Below are 15625 nucleotides of genomic sequence, written 5' to 3'. Positions count from 1 at the left end.
CTGGCCTCCAGTCGAAGGCTCAGAACCAGTGGCGTCCATCTCCAGGGATGAGCGGTTGGAGATGGTGGCACCAGTGAATACTGCCAAGCATCTACACAGTGGTTGGCGCCCCTGGGGCTGGAGTGCCATGGAGTGCCTGCCATGCCTGTTCCGTTTTGCCTGTTCCTATCATAGCTCCTTCCCGTGCCAACTCGGGTTTTCTCTGGTTTCCTTGGTACCTGGGACTCACTGGAGTCCTGTTGAAGCAGTACAGGCCAGATCCATGGTTAGGGAAGCCTGGATCCTAAATATTTAGATTCCACATTTATTCCAGTTTATTGAGAACAAATACAAAAGGTGTCATTAGCCCCAAGTGGACCCCTTCTAAACCATGGAGAGGCCCAACCACCACCAGTAATTTCTTCATGGTGCTATGGTTTATCACTCCTCCACTTCAGCCTGCCCTCTGGCAGGAGACACACAACCCATTGCATTCTTATCCCATCTTGAGAGAACTGGGAGGCTTTCTCAGTCCCCAGAGCCTGCCTGTCTTCACAAATGCCAGTGTTTGCCCTCTAACCTACTCCAGTTGTGGGGGTACAGCTAGTAGGAAGGGCAGCCGATCCGAGGACCAAGTCACGGCTGGTCTAGGGAAAGGACAGGGTTTAGGATGGGCACCCAAACTGCAAAGCAATGCTCACCAAAACTACTTTTAACATCAGTGGCCTAGAGCCTTTTTCCAAGACAGAAGAGCCTGCCTCAGCTCACCAAGTCCCTTTTCCTGACAGGCACAGACTAGTGTTGGCCACAGGATTCTCCTGTCCTCATTTGACGGGTTGAGCCAGGACTTGGCTTCACCTTGCCTTTGTCAAATGGCCACACAGAGAGCTAGGGGTCAAGTGTGGTTTATAAACACTGGCCAGCTGCCACAGGCCTGGGCCTAACAAGTAGGGAAGGAATCTTTCATGAACCCAGACACAATGGGGAGCTTAGCTCCTGTAACCCCGGTTATTAAGGCTAGAGCAGAAGGGTGTTGTAAGCCTATAAATAGGAAGCTAACCTGGGCAACACAGTGAGAGCTTATCTAAGGGGTAGGGGTGCATGTGTGTATTCCGAGACAGGTAAAGAGCCAAGCTGTCTGCCCCGCGATCCACAGGGCACACTTCCCTGTGCACCAAACAGCAGGAGGAGCGTGTCCCAGGACCCGGTGACTTAGGTCGGCTTCACACCACAAACTTGTTCTTGGCTAAAGAATTACTCTTGGCAGCAGTGTCTGCATGGGCCTGGTACCCAATGATGGTCTTCGCAGAGAGGCCCAGACGCTCTTTGTACACATGCCTGGAGGCGGGAAAGATGGCTGACGTCATCTAGGCCGAGCTATCTTCTTCAGTGACCACCCTGGTCCCCGCCACAGTCTCGCCTGTTTTTCATGTCCTACTCATAGATAAGACCAGCCACCCACAGAACCCTTCAGTGAAAATGAAAGCTTTAGTTAAAATGGTTTGGGTCTACGCTCCTAGTGCGGAGGGTTCCAGAGGTCTCCCTTGCAGGACAAGCCACTAGCCATCCCGGCCCCAGCACCCATGCAGACAGGGCTCTCTCTCACCCAATGTGCATAACGCCTGCTTGGTTCTCTGCCTCACTTGTCCACAGAGCAATTTTGTCACCCTTGGTGCGGATGTTGACAACGGCTCCACACACCTCCTGGCTGAATTCCTCGAAACTCTCCCCCAGCAGACACAGCAACTGGGCCCAGAGGGGGAATGGTAAGGGTCCACCCTACCAGCTTTGAGACCACTTCCCCCTGGAGGCCCACACCCGCACCCTTTCTGCCACTCACCGTCTCCAACCACAGACGGTCCAGTTCTGTGTGGCGCTGTTGTTTAGCAAGACTGAGCAGCCAGCGGCCACCCCGCTTGTTCCTGTAGTCTTCCCACATGGGCTGGATGCCATCCTGTGAGGAATGGCAGATCAACTGCCTCCTTTTGTTTTAAGGGAAGTGGGCACCAAACTCCCTTGGCATACAGCCTTGTCTGCTCTGTACCCAGGCCTTAACTAGGCCTGCTTCTCTTACCTACATGCCATCTGCACAAACAGGTGCTGCCACCAATCACTCAGCCTCCTACACAGGCCCCTTTCAAAACCCCACAAGCCACTGAGTCTCACTGTTGCCACCTTTTGTAACCTTATCTGTGTGCTTGTCACCTGTACTGAACAGGGTGCCTCTGGGCCAGAATTTCTGTGGACTAGGGTAAACACCCCAGACTTGGTTATGTGGTCCTCAGACCTTGCTGGGCAGAAGACACCCAGAGAAATCTCTAAATGCTGATGGCAGTGCCTCCAAGATGGGACTGGACTGGACATAAGGAATGCCCCCAGCCCCCCCCCCCAACACACACACACAATGTTGATGTCCATGCCAGTTTAGAAGCCAGGCCAAAAGCCTGGGCTCCATCCTTGACACTCTCTTCCCTCCAGACTCGAGCATCTGTAGCTGCCCACACCCCAGTCATCCATGAAGGGAAAACCCTGGACTCTGTCCCTTGAGCAGAGCCTACCTTGAACAGAGCATAGTCACAGCCGGAAGAGAGCTTGCTGGCCAACTTGATGTGACTGTACGTCCTGGAAAGACCTCGGGACAAGTTCAAGGCTTTGCAGCACGCGATTCACCTGAGCCTGACTTTCCAGCTCCTCACCAGACCTAACTTCCCACCACCTGCTTCTTTCGTCCCAGGACCTCCCCACCCCCACACACACCACCAGGGCCCTGCTGCCTAGAATCTCTTCTCTGGGAACCTGACCCAACTGAGAAAGCCTGAGGAAGTCCACACCAGTAGGGCGTTCTAACTTGGCCTCCTTGAGTTTGTGTGACTTTCCTCCACTCTCTTCTCTGGCACATAAATGCTAGAGCATCAGCCTAATCCTTACCATGACTGAGCCAGCTTTCTAGATAGAAAGGAACCTGGTCAGGGTCCCAAAGCCACAGAGTTGCAGGCTTCACTCTTGTTTCTCCCTGGCCTGAGGTTCCCCCTAAACCCCCGAGACACTTTGGGCACTCCCAGCAAATGTTGACAGCCCCCCTCCAGAAGGTGGCTGACTAGGATTCCTCTGACTCCCAGCTCAGAGCCCCCAGGGCACTTACGCCCAGAAGTCCTCCACAGTGCTAAACTTGGTGACCAGCTGCAGATTTTCCTGCCAGGGCCGGCTGCGGTCATTCTTGAAGAACCACAGAACCCATCTGGGGAATGAGGAGAGAGGAGAGTCAAGACCCCACATGTCACCCCTGCAGTGCCTGACTGGGTTAACACGCTTGTAAAATAGGGGGTGAGACTTGGGACATAGTCCCCAAAGGTATGGGAAGTCAGTTATCCCTGCAGCCTGGGTGAGAGGGTATTTTTTAAAAAATCCACCAAGGGCTGGAGAGGTGGCTCAGCGGTTAAGAGCACTGGTTGCTCTTCCAGAGGTCCTGAGTTCAATTCCCAGCACCCTCGTGGTGGCTCACAACCATCTATAATAGAATCTGATGCCCTCTTCTGGTGCGCAGACCTTCAGGAAGACAGAGCACTCATATGCATAAATAATAAATTTTTTTAAGAAAGTCCACTGCGTGGGAGGCAGGATCCAAGGATCTCGGGCAGCTCAACTGATACAGACGCTGGGGGTCTCTGTGGCCTCCCTACCTATAATGCAGGGGGTGCTGCTCTCTGTAAGCCTTCCTCCTCAGAGTCAGGAGTCCAGGAGGGTCTCGGGTGTCTTCTCCGGGAAGGACCTCCTCCGCTGCTTCTGATGGCTTTTTCTTCTCCACCTCCTCTTTCCACTTGTGCTCTTCACCATCAGGGTTGATTGTCTGACCAGAGAAAAGAATGGCAGTGAGCCAGAGCTGGGGAGCTGGTGCCGCACCCCTTTAATCCCAGCTCCCGGGAGCCAGAAGCAGGCGGATCTCTGTGAGTTTGAGGCCAGGTTGGCCTACAGAGCAAGTTCCAGGACAGCCAGGGCTACACGGAGAAACCTTGTCTTTAATTTAAAAAAAAAAATCCTTTTTTGGCTCCATAAGCCCCAGTTCTGGCTGACCGACCCCTCTCCCTATGGTTTTTACCCCACCTAGTCAGTGGCTCTGGGATAGGCAGGTAGGTAGACTCACACCGTCAGACGTAGCCATGGCGATGCTCCGCCAGCAACTGCGAGGCTCACAGGGCCTTGCTTTTAACCCAGCAGAGAGCCAAGGCCCACCTGGGCAGCCAGGTGGGTGGAGGAGCTTGTGGGGTGGGGGTGGGGTAGGGTGGGATAGGGGTTGACCAGAATCCTTCTCTTAAAAGGTAGGTGCTCACCACTCAGCACAGCCGCCCTGACAAGAAAAACCCATCCTCAGGCAGCGGGTGGGACTCAGAGAATTGAAAGTCAGAGTTGATATTTGGGGTCTGCTCTTAGAGTATTTGAGACCTACTGAAGGAAAGCTGACTTTGGAGCAGGCTGTTGTACAGGTGACAGAGGCAGCAACACTTCTATAGCACACCCCCTAAAACACACACACACACACACACACACCCTGGTTCTATTTACACCTTCAGTTTGTGCCTTCAATATCATCCAGTGACATTTATCTGGCTCTAGAAGCAGCTGAGATTTTTAAAGCAGTAATCACTGAACGAGGTAGCACATGCCTGCAATCCTAGCATCTGGGTGGTAGAAGCAGGGGGGTCAGGAGTTCAAGGCCAGTTTCAAGTACTGAGGGAGTCTGAGACCCGCCTGAGCTATAAGACAGCCTGCCTTAACCAAACAGAAGAGTAGCCATTTGCTTATGTTTAGAGACTGGTAGACTTTTGTATTAAAAGCCACACCCCTGATTTGTCCTGAGTGGTTGAAGGGTTTGGTACCCTGAGGCCTTCCACTTTGTAATGCCCCCCATCCACTATGTCCTCCTTGCCTCCTGCCAAGAACACCCACCTGGACGTCCCTGATGAGGCCCAGGGCCACAGTCATCCTGTGTTTAAGTCCTTCCTTACACTGATCTGATACTGAAGCCATGGAGCCTCATCTACCCCTCCCCACCCCCCACCCCTGCTTTGCAGATCAGGAGGTCAATACATGACTCAGAGCTTGCACGTGAGGCTCCAGAGAATGAGGCCTGGCTCACTGCTCAACTGATGTCAGGTGAAAGCTCTGCCTGGGCAGGGAGGGGACCAAGTGAGGAAAGACTAAAAGCTAAGCTTTGCAACCTCCATCCTCTCCTCTCACAGAAGGGGCAGGGTGGAATGATCGGCTGGAGGCTGACAATCCTCTGATGACAACCCACACCTATAACCACACCACGGGACTTGGGGCATGAGACTAGGTCCTGGCACACAGTAATGAGCACCAAATGGGTTGGTGGAGCTGAGCAGCCCTGGGTTCCAGCCCCAGCACCATTTTTTAAGCTGTACCCTCTGTGCCAGGGTCTGGTGGGAACAGGACTCACCCGTGACCTTGAGTACAGACCTCAGTCCACACTGGCATAAGCTTCTGCCAGAAAGGAGCAAGAGCTGGGCTGGGAGGAGAAAGTCTAGGATCTTCCCCGGGCCTTAGAGTGGTGTGGGGTTTGTATGCATGGATGAGAACTGGCTGTTAGGGGCTAACACCATGACTCAGCAGGTAAAGGCATTTGCCTCTAATATGAGGACTGACAATCCCTGCAACCTGCACGGTAGGAGAAAGTCAGCCCCCTTAAATTGTCTTCTGGTCTCTACACATGTGCACACACCCACATATGCACATACACACTTTAATCTTTATTTTTATTTAAAGACAACTGGATCCTGCCTTCCAAGTTTCCGGTTGCTTAGATATAAGTTCAATCTGAATTTCTGATTGGTTCATTTGGGCTCACACTTCAGAAGGTCCAGTCCTTCGCATCTGAGAGGCATGGCCCACATTTTCATGGATAGAAAGCAAAGGAAGGGGAACATGGTGCTGTGGGATAATGTTCTTGTACACTGTAAAGATTTGCCACTCCTTTGGTTTGATAAAACGCTGATCGGCTAGTAGCCAGGCAGGAGTATAGGTAGGGCAACTAAACCAGGAGAATTCTGGGAGGAGGAAAGGCAAAGTCTATCACCAGTCAGATGCAAAGGAAGCAAGATGAGAATGCCTCACTGAGAAAAGGTACCAAGCCAGGTGGCTAAACATAGACAAGAATTATGGTAATTTAAGTCATAAGAGCTAGTTAGTAATAAGCCTGAGCAGTAGGCCGAGCAGTTTATGGTTAATATAAGCCTCTGTGTGTTTATTTGGGACTTAACGGCTGTGGGACTGGATGTGACAGAAACTTCTGTCTATACATGGGTACTCAGCTGGCTTTATTTTCCCTTTTTCTGTGACCCTAGGCTACCCCACAGAATGGTGCTACCCATAGTCAGTCAGTCTTTCCCTCACAGTCAAGTTTCACTCCCAAAGAGACAGTTGACGAATACCCTGGGCCTAGATGCTTTTTGATCAAGCTTAACAGACAATCAAAATTAACCTCCAGAACTGAGTGTGACTGCACACGCCTTTAATCCCAGCACTCGGCAGAGGAAGAAGGACCTGAGTTTGAGGTCAGTCTGGTCTACATAGTGAGTTCCAGGAAAGCCAGGGCTACACTGAGAGACCCTGTTTGGTGTGTGTGGAGTGGGGAAATTCACCACCACAGCCAGGTTCTCAGACTGTAACCATGAAAATAATTGGGAGGATGCCCACCGAGATGTTAATGTGTGCCATTTGGCAGAGGTGGCAGAGACGATGAAGAGGTGCTATGTCTAGGCATACTGAAAGACAGAGAAGGACAACCGTCCCCTTACCTATTGCCATGTCGCATTGCCGGTCCTGGTGACCCGCATCAGTAAGAATCATTTACTATGCTTGCAGACCTGCAGTACCCAGATCAGTTCAACTCTGCTCCAAAGCCAGGTAGGCTAGGCTGGCTCACAGCTTGGTCTGAGGGCCTCTGTCACTCACATGGGGTGGTTAATGCAGCTGTCAGCAGGAACCTCAGCTCTGTGTGGCGTCTCCATGTGCGGCTGCTCAGCTTTCAGTGTGGTGGCTCGGTTCCCATGGGTTCCCAGGACAAACATTCCCCAAAGACAGGAAGTAGACGCTGCCAGAGCCTTCAGGTTCACATCAGGCAGCTCTGGAGAAGGCCCAAGCAGGGACAATGCTACGGATTTTTTGTATTTGATGGACCAAGGGAGTTAGCTGCTGCTCTCTCCAGGGGTGGGTGTGGTCTTGGCTGCATCAGAGCCCTGGCCCTTCCCTGGCACAGGGTGGCTTCCAGGCCTGATGGCACCTTCCACAGTTCCTAGAGGCAGGGCTTGTGGTGGAGAGAGGGAGGCGGGCATTTAAAACAAGTCCCTGGGCCCGCTGGGAATCTGGCTGTTTGCCAAGGTCAGCTTGTCTTTAGGGAGCAGCTAAGTGGGGTTGACAGCTGGGGCTCTTGAATTCCATAACTGTTCTGAGATTTTTCTTTCTTTTTTACTTTATTTGTATTTACACTTTGGCCAGTCAGTATTGTGCTGTGGGGCTTTTTGGTTTTGCTTTTGTTTAGAAAGCTTGAGCCACTTGGTATTCCAGTCTCTCCATGACAGTGGTTCCGAACCTGTGTGGGTCACGACACGTTTGGGGTCACATATCAGATATGCTGTATGTCAGATATTTATTTACATTAAGACTCATGACAGCAGCAAAATTCAGTGATAAAATAGCAGTTAAACAATTCTATTTATTTTTTTTGGTTTTTTTTTCGAGACAGGGTTTCTCTGTGGCTTTGGAGCCTGTCCTGGAACTAGCTCTTGTAGACCAGGCTGGTCTCGAACTCACAGAGATCCGCCTGCCTCTGCCTCCCGAGTGCTGGGATTAAAGGCGTGCGCCACCACCGCCCGGCTTAGTTAAACAATTCTATGGCTGAGGGTCGCCACGGCATGAGGGTTGCAGTGTTAGGAGGGTTGAGAACCGCTGCCCTGTGATAACCACGCCCTCTCTTTCCTTGTCCTTTGTCAACTTGCCTTTGTTGTGGTTTGTAAATAAGGACCTTGGGGACAGGGCAGTGTGTCCTAGAATCAAGGGTCTGTATGACGGTGCACAAGCCAGCAGGAGGAGGCAGGTAAAACCTGACCAGGACCAACATACAATCCTGTGTGTCTGGATGGGTGACTGACCCGTCATCTAAAGGAGGATCTTGAGCCTTGATGAGGGTGAGAAAGGGTTGTCTGCAGGCCTGTGAGAAGTGAGCAAGGGAGGTGGATTAGGGGTCTAGGGGGACGGCTCAACAGTTAAGAGCACTTGATGTTCTTGCAGAGGACCACGGTTAGATTCCCAGCACCCACATAGCTAACAACCATCTGTAACTCCAGTACCAAGGGATCCAACGCCCTCTTCTGGCCTCCACAGGCATTGCATGCTGTGGTGCACAGGCAAACAGGCAGGCAAAGCACTCATACACATAAGATATAAAGAAATCTTTTTGTAAAGATGCATCAAGTATATTTTTAAAAACGTTTAACTGCCGGGACTGGAGAGATGGCTCAGTGGTTAAGAGTACTGGTTGTTCTTCCAAAGGTCCTGAATTCAATTCCTAGCACCCATATGGTGGTTCACAACCATCTGTTTGAGATCTGATGCCCTCTTCTGGTCTGCAGGCATACATGCAGACAGAACACTACATAATAAACAAACAAATAAGTAAATCTTTTTAAAAATTTTTATATGCTTTTTTAATTAAAAAATTGCTTTACAAGGGCAGGCACATGCCTTTAATCCCAGCACTTGGGAGGCAGAGGCAGGCAGATCTCTATGAATTTGAGGCCAGTCTGGTCTACAGAGGGAGTTCCAGGACAGCCAGAACTTCTGTCTCAAAAAAAGAAATCCTGTCTCAAAAAGCAATCAAACAAACAAACAAAAACAAAAACATCACATTACATTTATTTAAATTATTTTACCCTTTTTTGATTGGTCTTTGTTGGTGGTGGTGGTGTGTGTGTGTGTGTGTGTGTGTGTGTGTGTGTGTGTGTGTTTGGGTTACTTTGGGGGTGATTGAGACAGCATTTCTCTGTAGCTTTGGAGCCTGTCCTGGAACTAGCTCTTGTAAACCAGGCTGGCCTTGAACTCACAGAGATTCGCCTGCCTCTGCCTCCCAAGTGCTGGGATTAAAAGTGTTCACCACCACCACTCAGCCATGTTTTGGTTACTTTTATATTACTATGAAGAGGCACTATGACCAAGGCAACTTATATAAGGAAACATTTCATGGGTACTTACCCTTCCAGAGGGTGAGTCCATGATAATCACAGCAGGGAACAGGGCAGCAGGCAGACATGGTGCTGGAGCAGTAACTGAGAGCTTAAAACTAATTCACAAGCATGAAGAGAGAGAGAGCTGGCTGAAATGGCCTAGACTTTTGAAACATCAAAGCCCACCCAGTGGCACACCTCCTTCAATAAGGCCACACCTCCTCTGATAAGGCCACACCCCCTCCAACAAGGCCACACCTCCTAATCCTTTCCAAACAATCTCACCAACTTGGACCAGCATTCAAATATATGAACTAATGGAGTCCATTCTCATTCAAACCACCACTGTGTGTGTGTGTGTGTGCACGCACGCACGCACATGTGTGCATTCATAGGTTCACAGAACAAGTTGGTGGAATCAGTTCCCTTTCTACCACGTGGATTTCAGAGATTGAATTTAAGTTGCCAGGCAAGCAAGCCCCTTTAGCCACGGAGCCATCTCACCGGCCCTACATTTTTTATTAATTTATTTATTTGTAGTGGGGAGTAGTGTCAGTGGGTGAGCATACCACACACGGGTGGAGGTCAGAGGAGACCGTGTGGCAGTCAGCTCTCTCTCCACCATGTGGGTGCTAGAGATCAAACTCCTCAAGTTATCAGGCTGGCATCAAGCAGGCAAAGGCCTGGTCAACCATGCATGGTCCCTTGGCATCAAGCACCTTTGCCTGCTCAACCATGCATGATCCCTCCCTCAAGTTTTGAAGTATAAATAAGTCTAAAAATATCTGGTAAAATTCACAAACTCCACAGAAATCAATAAAGATGGCTCTGAACAACTCTCAAATGCATTTTCTTTTTTTTTTCTTTTTTTTCATGGTTTATTTTTTTTTATATTTAAAAATTTCCATCTCCTTCCCTCCTCCTCCCCCCTCCCTCCCCTCCTTCTCCCCCTTCCCTCCCCTCCTTCTCCCCCTTCCCTCCCCTCCCCTCCACCCATACCTCCCCTCCCTCCTTCTCAAGGCCAAGGAGCCATCAGGGTTCCCCACTCTATGCTAAGACCAATGTCCTCCCAACTCCCCCCAGGTCCAGGAAGGTGATCTCTCAAATGCATTTTGACATCAAGGTCAGACAAGTCACTTGGAAGAGTTTTGTAATGAGCACCAGCGGAATTTCTGTAGTGATGCCTGGGTTGGCCCTGTCCTATGGGACTTCTTTTGCCTCTCACACAGAGGAGGACCTGGAACATAGAGACTTAAGAAAATCACTAGAACTGTGAAGACAGAGAGGAAGAGCTTGCAAGGCTCCCACAGTTCCAAAGAGGGGTAGTGACAGATGTCTGTGCACCTGGCGATCCTGAATGCCGTTTCTTCCAGGTTGCTGTTCAAGTTCATCAGGAGGGGTTCCAAGGTGTCTCTGTTCCCAGCACCAAGCCACAAGGAGGCTAAGAGGCCTCACGTTTGGGTGTTGATATGTGCACCATGCTGCAGTAAGAAGAGTCCTCTTTGTTTTTCTTCCTCACACGCCGTGCAGGAGTGTTACTGCAGGATGCCCAGATTCTTCTGCAAGACCAGCTCATGGACTAGGTGTCCACTTTGACTGCTCCCTGCAGAGGGCAATGCTCATCTTCACCCTTAGGAGCAGTGTTCCCAGAAGGTGACCTCTGTCCCGCAGCCAGATAATTCTTCCCAGTGGACCAAAGAAGTAACTTGCTTGGATCTTTTCTGTGTTTTTTTTTCCTTGCAATTGATGCCACTTCATTTTCTTCATCTCATGCCTCATCCTCATCAGAAAAGGCCAAAGAACTCTCTGCGTCTGGGTTCCCACCATTGCTTTTTTTACCCTTTTCAGTTTTTACTACTATTCTAAACAAAAATCATTCCAGTGCTGGGATATAGCCTTTCTGGATAAGGGTTGTCTGAGTTATTTTATTCATTCTGGTCTCCCAGAGACAGAGACACTGTCATGTGAACCCCACTTCTTGTTCTGAACTTTCCCATCTGCTTATCTCTCTGCCTCTTGCTACCCACTCCAGCTCCGGCCTTGGCCACTGTGTGAGTCTTTCTGAACACTCTCCTTGCTTGGAATCCTGCCTCCTTCTAGAACATTCTTTGTGTGTCTCAGAGAGGTCATCTGAAGTGTGGATCTGGTAGTTTAACTTGTTTGTTTAAGGTCTTCCTGGGCAACCAGAATGTGATCCAAAGCTCAGGCTCGGAGCTGGCATGATCCAGCCTCATAGTGTCCTGTGCACGCTGCTCTTCCAACAGGCCAAGTTCATGGCTGCCTTGGCCTTTGCATGTGCAGTTACTTCTCTTGCTCTCCTTCCCTCCCTGGCTCATAGCCTGTGCTGGCCTCAGATTTCAAACTTGATATGTAGCTGAGGATATCCCAAATTCTGACCGTCTTGCTTCCACCTGAGTGCTGGGATTTGGGGTGTGTGCCACCACCCCTGATTTATAAGATACTGAAGAGATGAATCCCAGGACTAAACCAGCCCTCCATCTACTGACTTACACCTCCAACTCCCAATCTCTGTATATAACTGATTTTCCCTCTTTGTCCTGCAGGCTGGATTCAAACATCACCTCCTGCCTACCCTATCTAAAGAGACTTGCTGTCCCCAGGTACTCTTAAACTCACCCCTCTTTTTTATGTCAGTCTTAGCCCTGAGAAACACTCATTGAACTATTCATTCAACAGATACAATACACACTTGTTCATCCCAAATGGAGCCTGACAGACAGAGCACCAATGACAGACCAAAGAAACTATTCTGCCCAACCCAGGTTTTGAACTGATGACTTTAATGAACTTTCTTAACAGGAATGTGGGTAGCTCCCACAGCTTCATTACAGAAGACTCCCACCCCACCATGGGTGATACCACCGGCCCAACCAACATACCTACTATTACTATAGGACTCTGGAGACAGGGAGACCATGTGCAGCTGGGGACACAGCAGGGACACAGTGACTATGTCTGATGGCCTCCCCACTTCCCTCATATGAGGAAAGGTTAATAGGCCCAGGCTGCGAGGGGCTTTTGAGCACCCTCTGATTTTAAGATGGCAATGACCATGTCTTGGCAAGAGCAATCTGCCCCACACCATAACCTGCCTGTTCCACTGTGCCAGCTGTTGAGTAGGCTTTCTGGAAACTACAGCCTCAAACGTCCTCTTTGCTCTGGAAGGTTTCTCCCATTCTGTCTCCATCTGTCCCTTCACAGCCTCCCCCAGGCCTGGGCATCCATGTCATACAAATGGTGACCTTTCTGGCCCTGACATGAAATCCAGAAGAGCACGTCTGACCGCCTGTGTGACAAAACCTCGGGTGTCCACTGGTGACTGAACCAGCCCCAGCTGTCACCTATGCCCAAGAGCCATGTTCCCCCAATACAGCAACAATTAAGAAATGAAAGCAAAGATCAGCCATAGTGGTACAGACCTGTGATCCCAGAATTTGGGAGAGACGTATTGTCACTAGATTCGGGAAAACCTGGGCTACAGCAAGATCCCATCTTAAAACAGTAGGAGGAGAAAAGAACAAAAGAAAGGAAGAAAGAAGGATCACTCCTGTCTCCTGTGCTCATTACAGTGGCCACAGCACATTTCTGGCCCTCCTTTTCTAGTATGTCTTCCCTGGCTATGTGCCAGCCATTCTGGCCTAAAGAGAGGCAGTCGCCCCCCACCGTCTGCCAGTCCCTCTACTTCCCAGGCTTCCCCGGCCTGCTCAGTTGTGCCTGATGCAAACTTCTCAGTCACCACAGTGTCCTATCTCTTTCTCTCATTCACACACACACACACACACACAGATTTGTATCTCCAACACACTATCACTTTTATTAATGTGATTCTCTTAGTGTCTGCACACTTCCAGTAGACGAGCGCTTGACTTGTAGGAACATCTCAGACGGGAACAGTTGACACAGGCTTAGCAAGGCGGCTGTCACCGCCATGCCAACGAGAGCAACACAGTCCCAGCGTCCTACGCAGCCCTGAGATCTCGTCCAGCCCTGCTGGAAAGGCTGTCTCCAGTGATCTTGTTCTCAGCCGAAGCTTTTGTACCCAGCTCCCGGTGGGCAGCCAGGAGACACTGAGATAGCGCTGGCATCTTTCCCTTTACCCAGTGTCAACTGAGAGAGTCTGGGACAACCTAGGAGACGAACCTCCATGCGTGTCTGTGAGGGGGTTTCTAGATTTGGTTCACTGAGGCAGAGAGACACACCCTAAATGTGGGCAGAGCCATCTGATGGGCTGGTGTCCAGGACCGCATTGAGAGAAGAGAGCTGAGCACCAACGTCCATCTCCTTGCTGTGGACACAATGTGACTGGCCACCTCAAGTGCCCATTGCTGTGCCTTCCCACCACGATGGACTGCACCCTTAAACTAACTTCAAAAATAGAATTTTAGTCAGGCATGGTAGTGTATCCCTTTAATCCTAGCACTTATGAGACAGAGGCAGGTGAATCTCTGTGAGTCTGATCCAGCCTGGGCTATATAGAGGGAGACTGTGTCTCATAACAAACAAACAACAAAACCACAAAACCCTGAAATCGTTCCATGTCTTCCTGTTTCCTGCAGTATGTGGTCCAAACTGCTCATCTGTCTACCCTTCTGCTTTTTCTCTTCTCCCTCTTGGCCCACCTTTCTTTACTCTTCATCTTTCTGGCTTTCAGAACGCTGGATGCAGGACACAGAAATCCTGTAGCTCAGCTAAGCATCTGAGACACCAATGACCAAACACCAGGCAGCTCCGTCTCTGGGAAGGCGGCAGTGCAGCCTGGAGTGAGGCTGAGCCCATTGCTGAACAGGCTATGAGGGCTTCCCAGACACCAGAGTTTTAGACAAACCTCCCAAGCTACGGAAAACAGCACACACACACACAGAGGTGAGCCAGACAGTGGTGGTGCACGCCTTTAATACCAGCACTTGGAAGGCAGAGGCAGGAGGATCTCTGTGAATTCAAACTCCATGCTGGTCTACAGGGCAAGTTCCATGGTCAGCCAGAGCTACACAGTGAAACCCCGTCTGGAAAAAAAAAGTAAAGGAACAACCAAAGTCCCTGGCCCTGAACCTACTCCCTTTGGGCCCCCACTTCCCAGGGCCAACTCGGTGTCACAGAGTCCTGTGTTTCTCATACTATGAAGGTACACAGACAACCTTAGCATCCTCGGAGACTGATTCAGGACCTGCTGTAGGCACTGCAGTCAGTGGATGCTCAAGACCTCACGTGGAACAGTAAGGCCCTGCATCCAGGTTTTGCCCCACCCCCGCAGGCTAATCATCCTGAAGGACTTCTGAAACCTGTTACAGCTCAGCGTTAGGTTCTCACAAATTTCCTTCTTATTTAAGATTTGACTAAAACATTTTACTGTGTATATGTGTGTGGCTCTGCACACATGAACATAGTCAGAAGATCCTCTGGAGCTGGAATTACAAATGGGAGTGGGTGGCCTTACGTAGTTGCTGGGAGTTGAACTCTGGTCTTCTGGAAGAGCAATGCACTCAATCACTGAGCCGTCTCTCCAGCTGGTCTTCTTGCAGCCATTGGTTGAACCTAAGGATGCAGAACACTTTGATGGGGAAAGTCAACTGTATGTGTATTCATATGGAACATATCTATATTTAATACATATAGCATGTAATAAATACATATAATATGTACATATATATTTATATATTTATATATGCTAATACTAGTAAAATAAAAATCATATTGATATAAAAACTTGTTCTTACATATAACATTAAATATGTAAGTATGTAATATAATTTTGTTGTGTATCAGAATTAGCATGTTCAGTACCTACATGCTTTGCAGCCTGCTTCTCACTAACATGTCTTGTTTCACTAGTGTATTGGTACATGGGGGTTGGGCTCCTGGCTCCTAGCCACATCACAGTGTGCCATGTGGGGTGGGTGTCCTGTAAGGAAGTAACTAGCCCTCTAAGAGGACAATTAGAACCTTGTCAGTTGTATTCTACAATGACCATGCCTGCACCTGTGCACACACATGTCGGTGTGCACACACGTGAATAGGTATCCACAGAGTGAGTTCCTGGAAGGGGAGCCGCTGATCCCAAAGGACTGTGCATTCATAGTCCCGACAAACGCTGCCAAACCGGCCTTCTAACAGCCTTTGCCAACTCAACAGTCCTGCCGCAGCCATGAACATTTCCCTGCCTGTGCCCTGCTGTCTGCTGCTGGCACACCTTAGCTCATCACTAGTCCCTCACACACCCAACGCTTCTGTCCCCACTGCCTTTGCCTGAGTTATAGCCACAGCCTAAAACACCCTTCCAACCTTGTTCCCGAGGGAACATCTTACCCATTCGGTGAAGCCCGCGTTAAGCGCCACCTCCTTTTTACTTCCTCCGTTGACTCCCTGAACTGACAGGGTCCCTTTCACCTGCC

General features: G+C 49.9%; 1 protein-coding gene across 1 annotated transcript; it reads right to left on the bottom strand.

Annotated features, from left to right (window-relative positions):
* Window positions 1-1202: 1202 nt before the first annotated feature.
* Eif4e1b (eukaryotic translation initiation factor 4E family member 1B) lies at window positions 1203-4138 on the bottom strand. The gene is made up of 7 exons (XM_038334323.1): window positions 4121-4138; window positions 3660-3826; window positions 3122-3217; window positions 2538-2601; window positions 1820-1933; window positions 1586-1725; window positions 1203-1317 (listed from the first exon to the last, which is right to left on the bottom strand). Exons 1-7 carry the CDS (start codon window positions 4136-4138, stop codon window positions 1203-1205), a joined length of 714 nt encoding a protein of 237 aa, XP_038190251.1.
* Window positions 4139-15625: the final 11487 nt, after the last annotated feature.

Source organism: Arvicola amphibius, chromosome 6 (assembly GCF_903992535.2).
Source record: "Arvicola amphibius chromosome 6, mArvAmp1.2, whole genome shotgun sequence".
NCBI lineage: Eukaryota > Metazoa > Chordata > Mammalia > Rodentia > Cricetidae > Arvicola > Arvicola amphibius.
The sequence above is the reverse complement of the archived record's forward strand: the minus strand, read 5'-3'. Positions and strand labels throughout refer to the sequence as shown.

Bases quoted from the DNA above. Each gene is read 5' to 3' on its own strand.
- Eif4e1b (XM_038334323.1), bottom strand. The intron at 2,602-3,121 runs GTAAGTGCCCTG...AGGTCTTTCCAG, and splicing joins ACTGTGGAGGACTTCTGGGC to GACGTACAGTCACATCAAGT. The intron at 1,726-1,819 runs GTGAGTGGCAGA...CTCTGGGCCCAG, and splicing joins ACCGTCTGTGGTTGGAGACG to TTGCTGTGTCTGCTGGGGGA.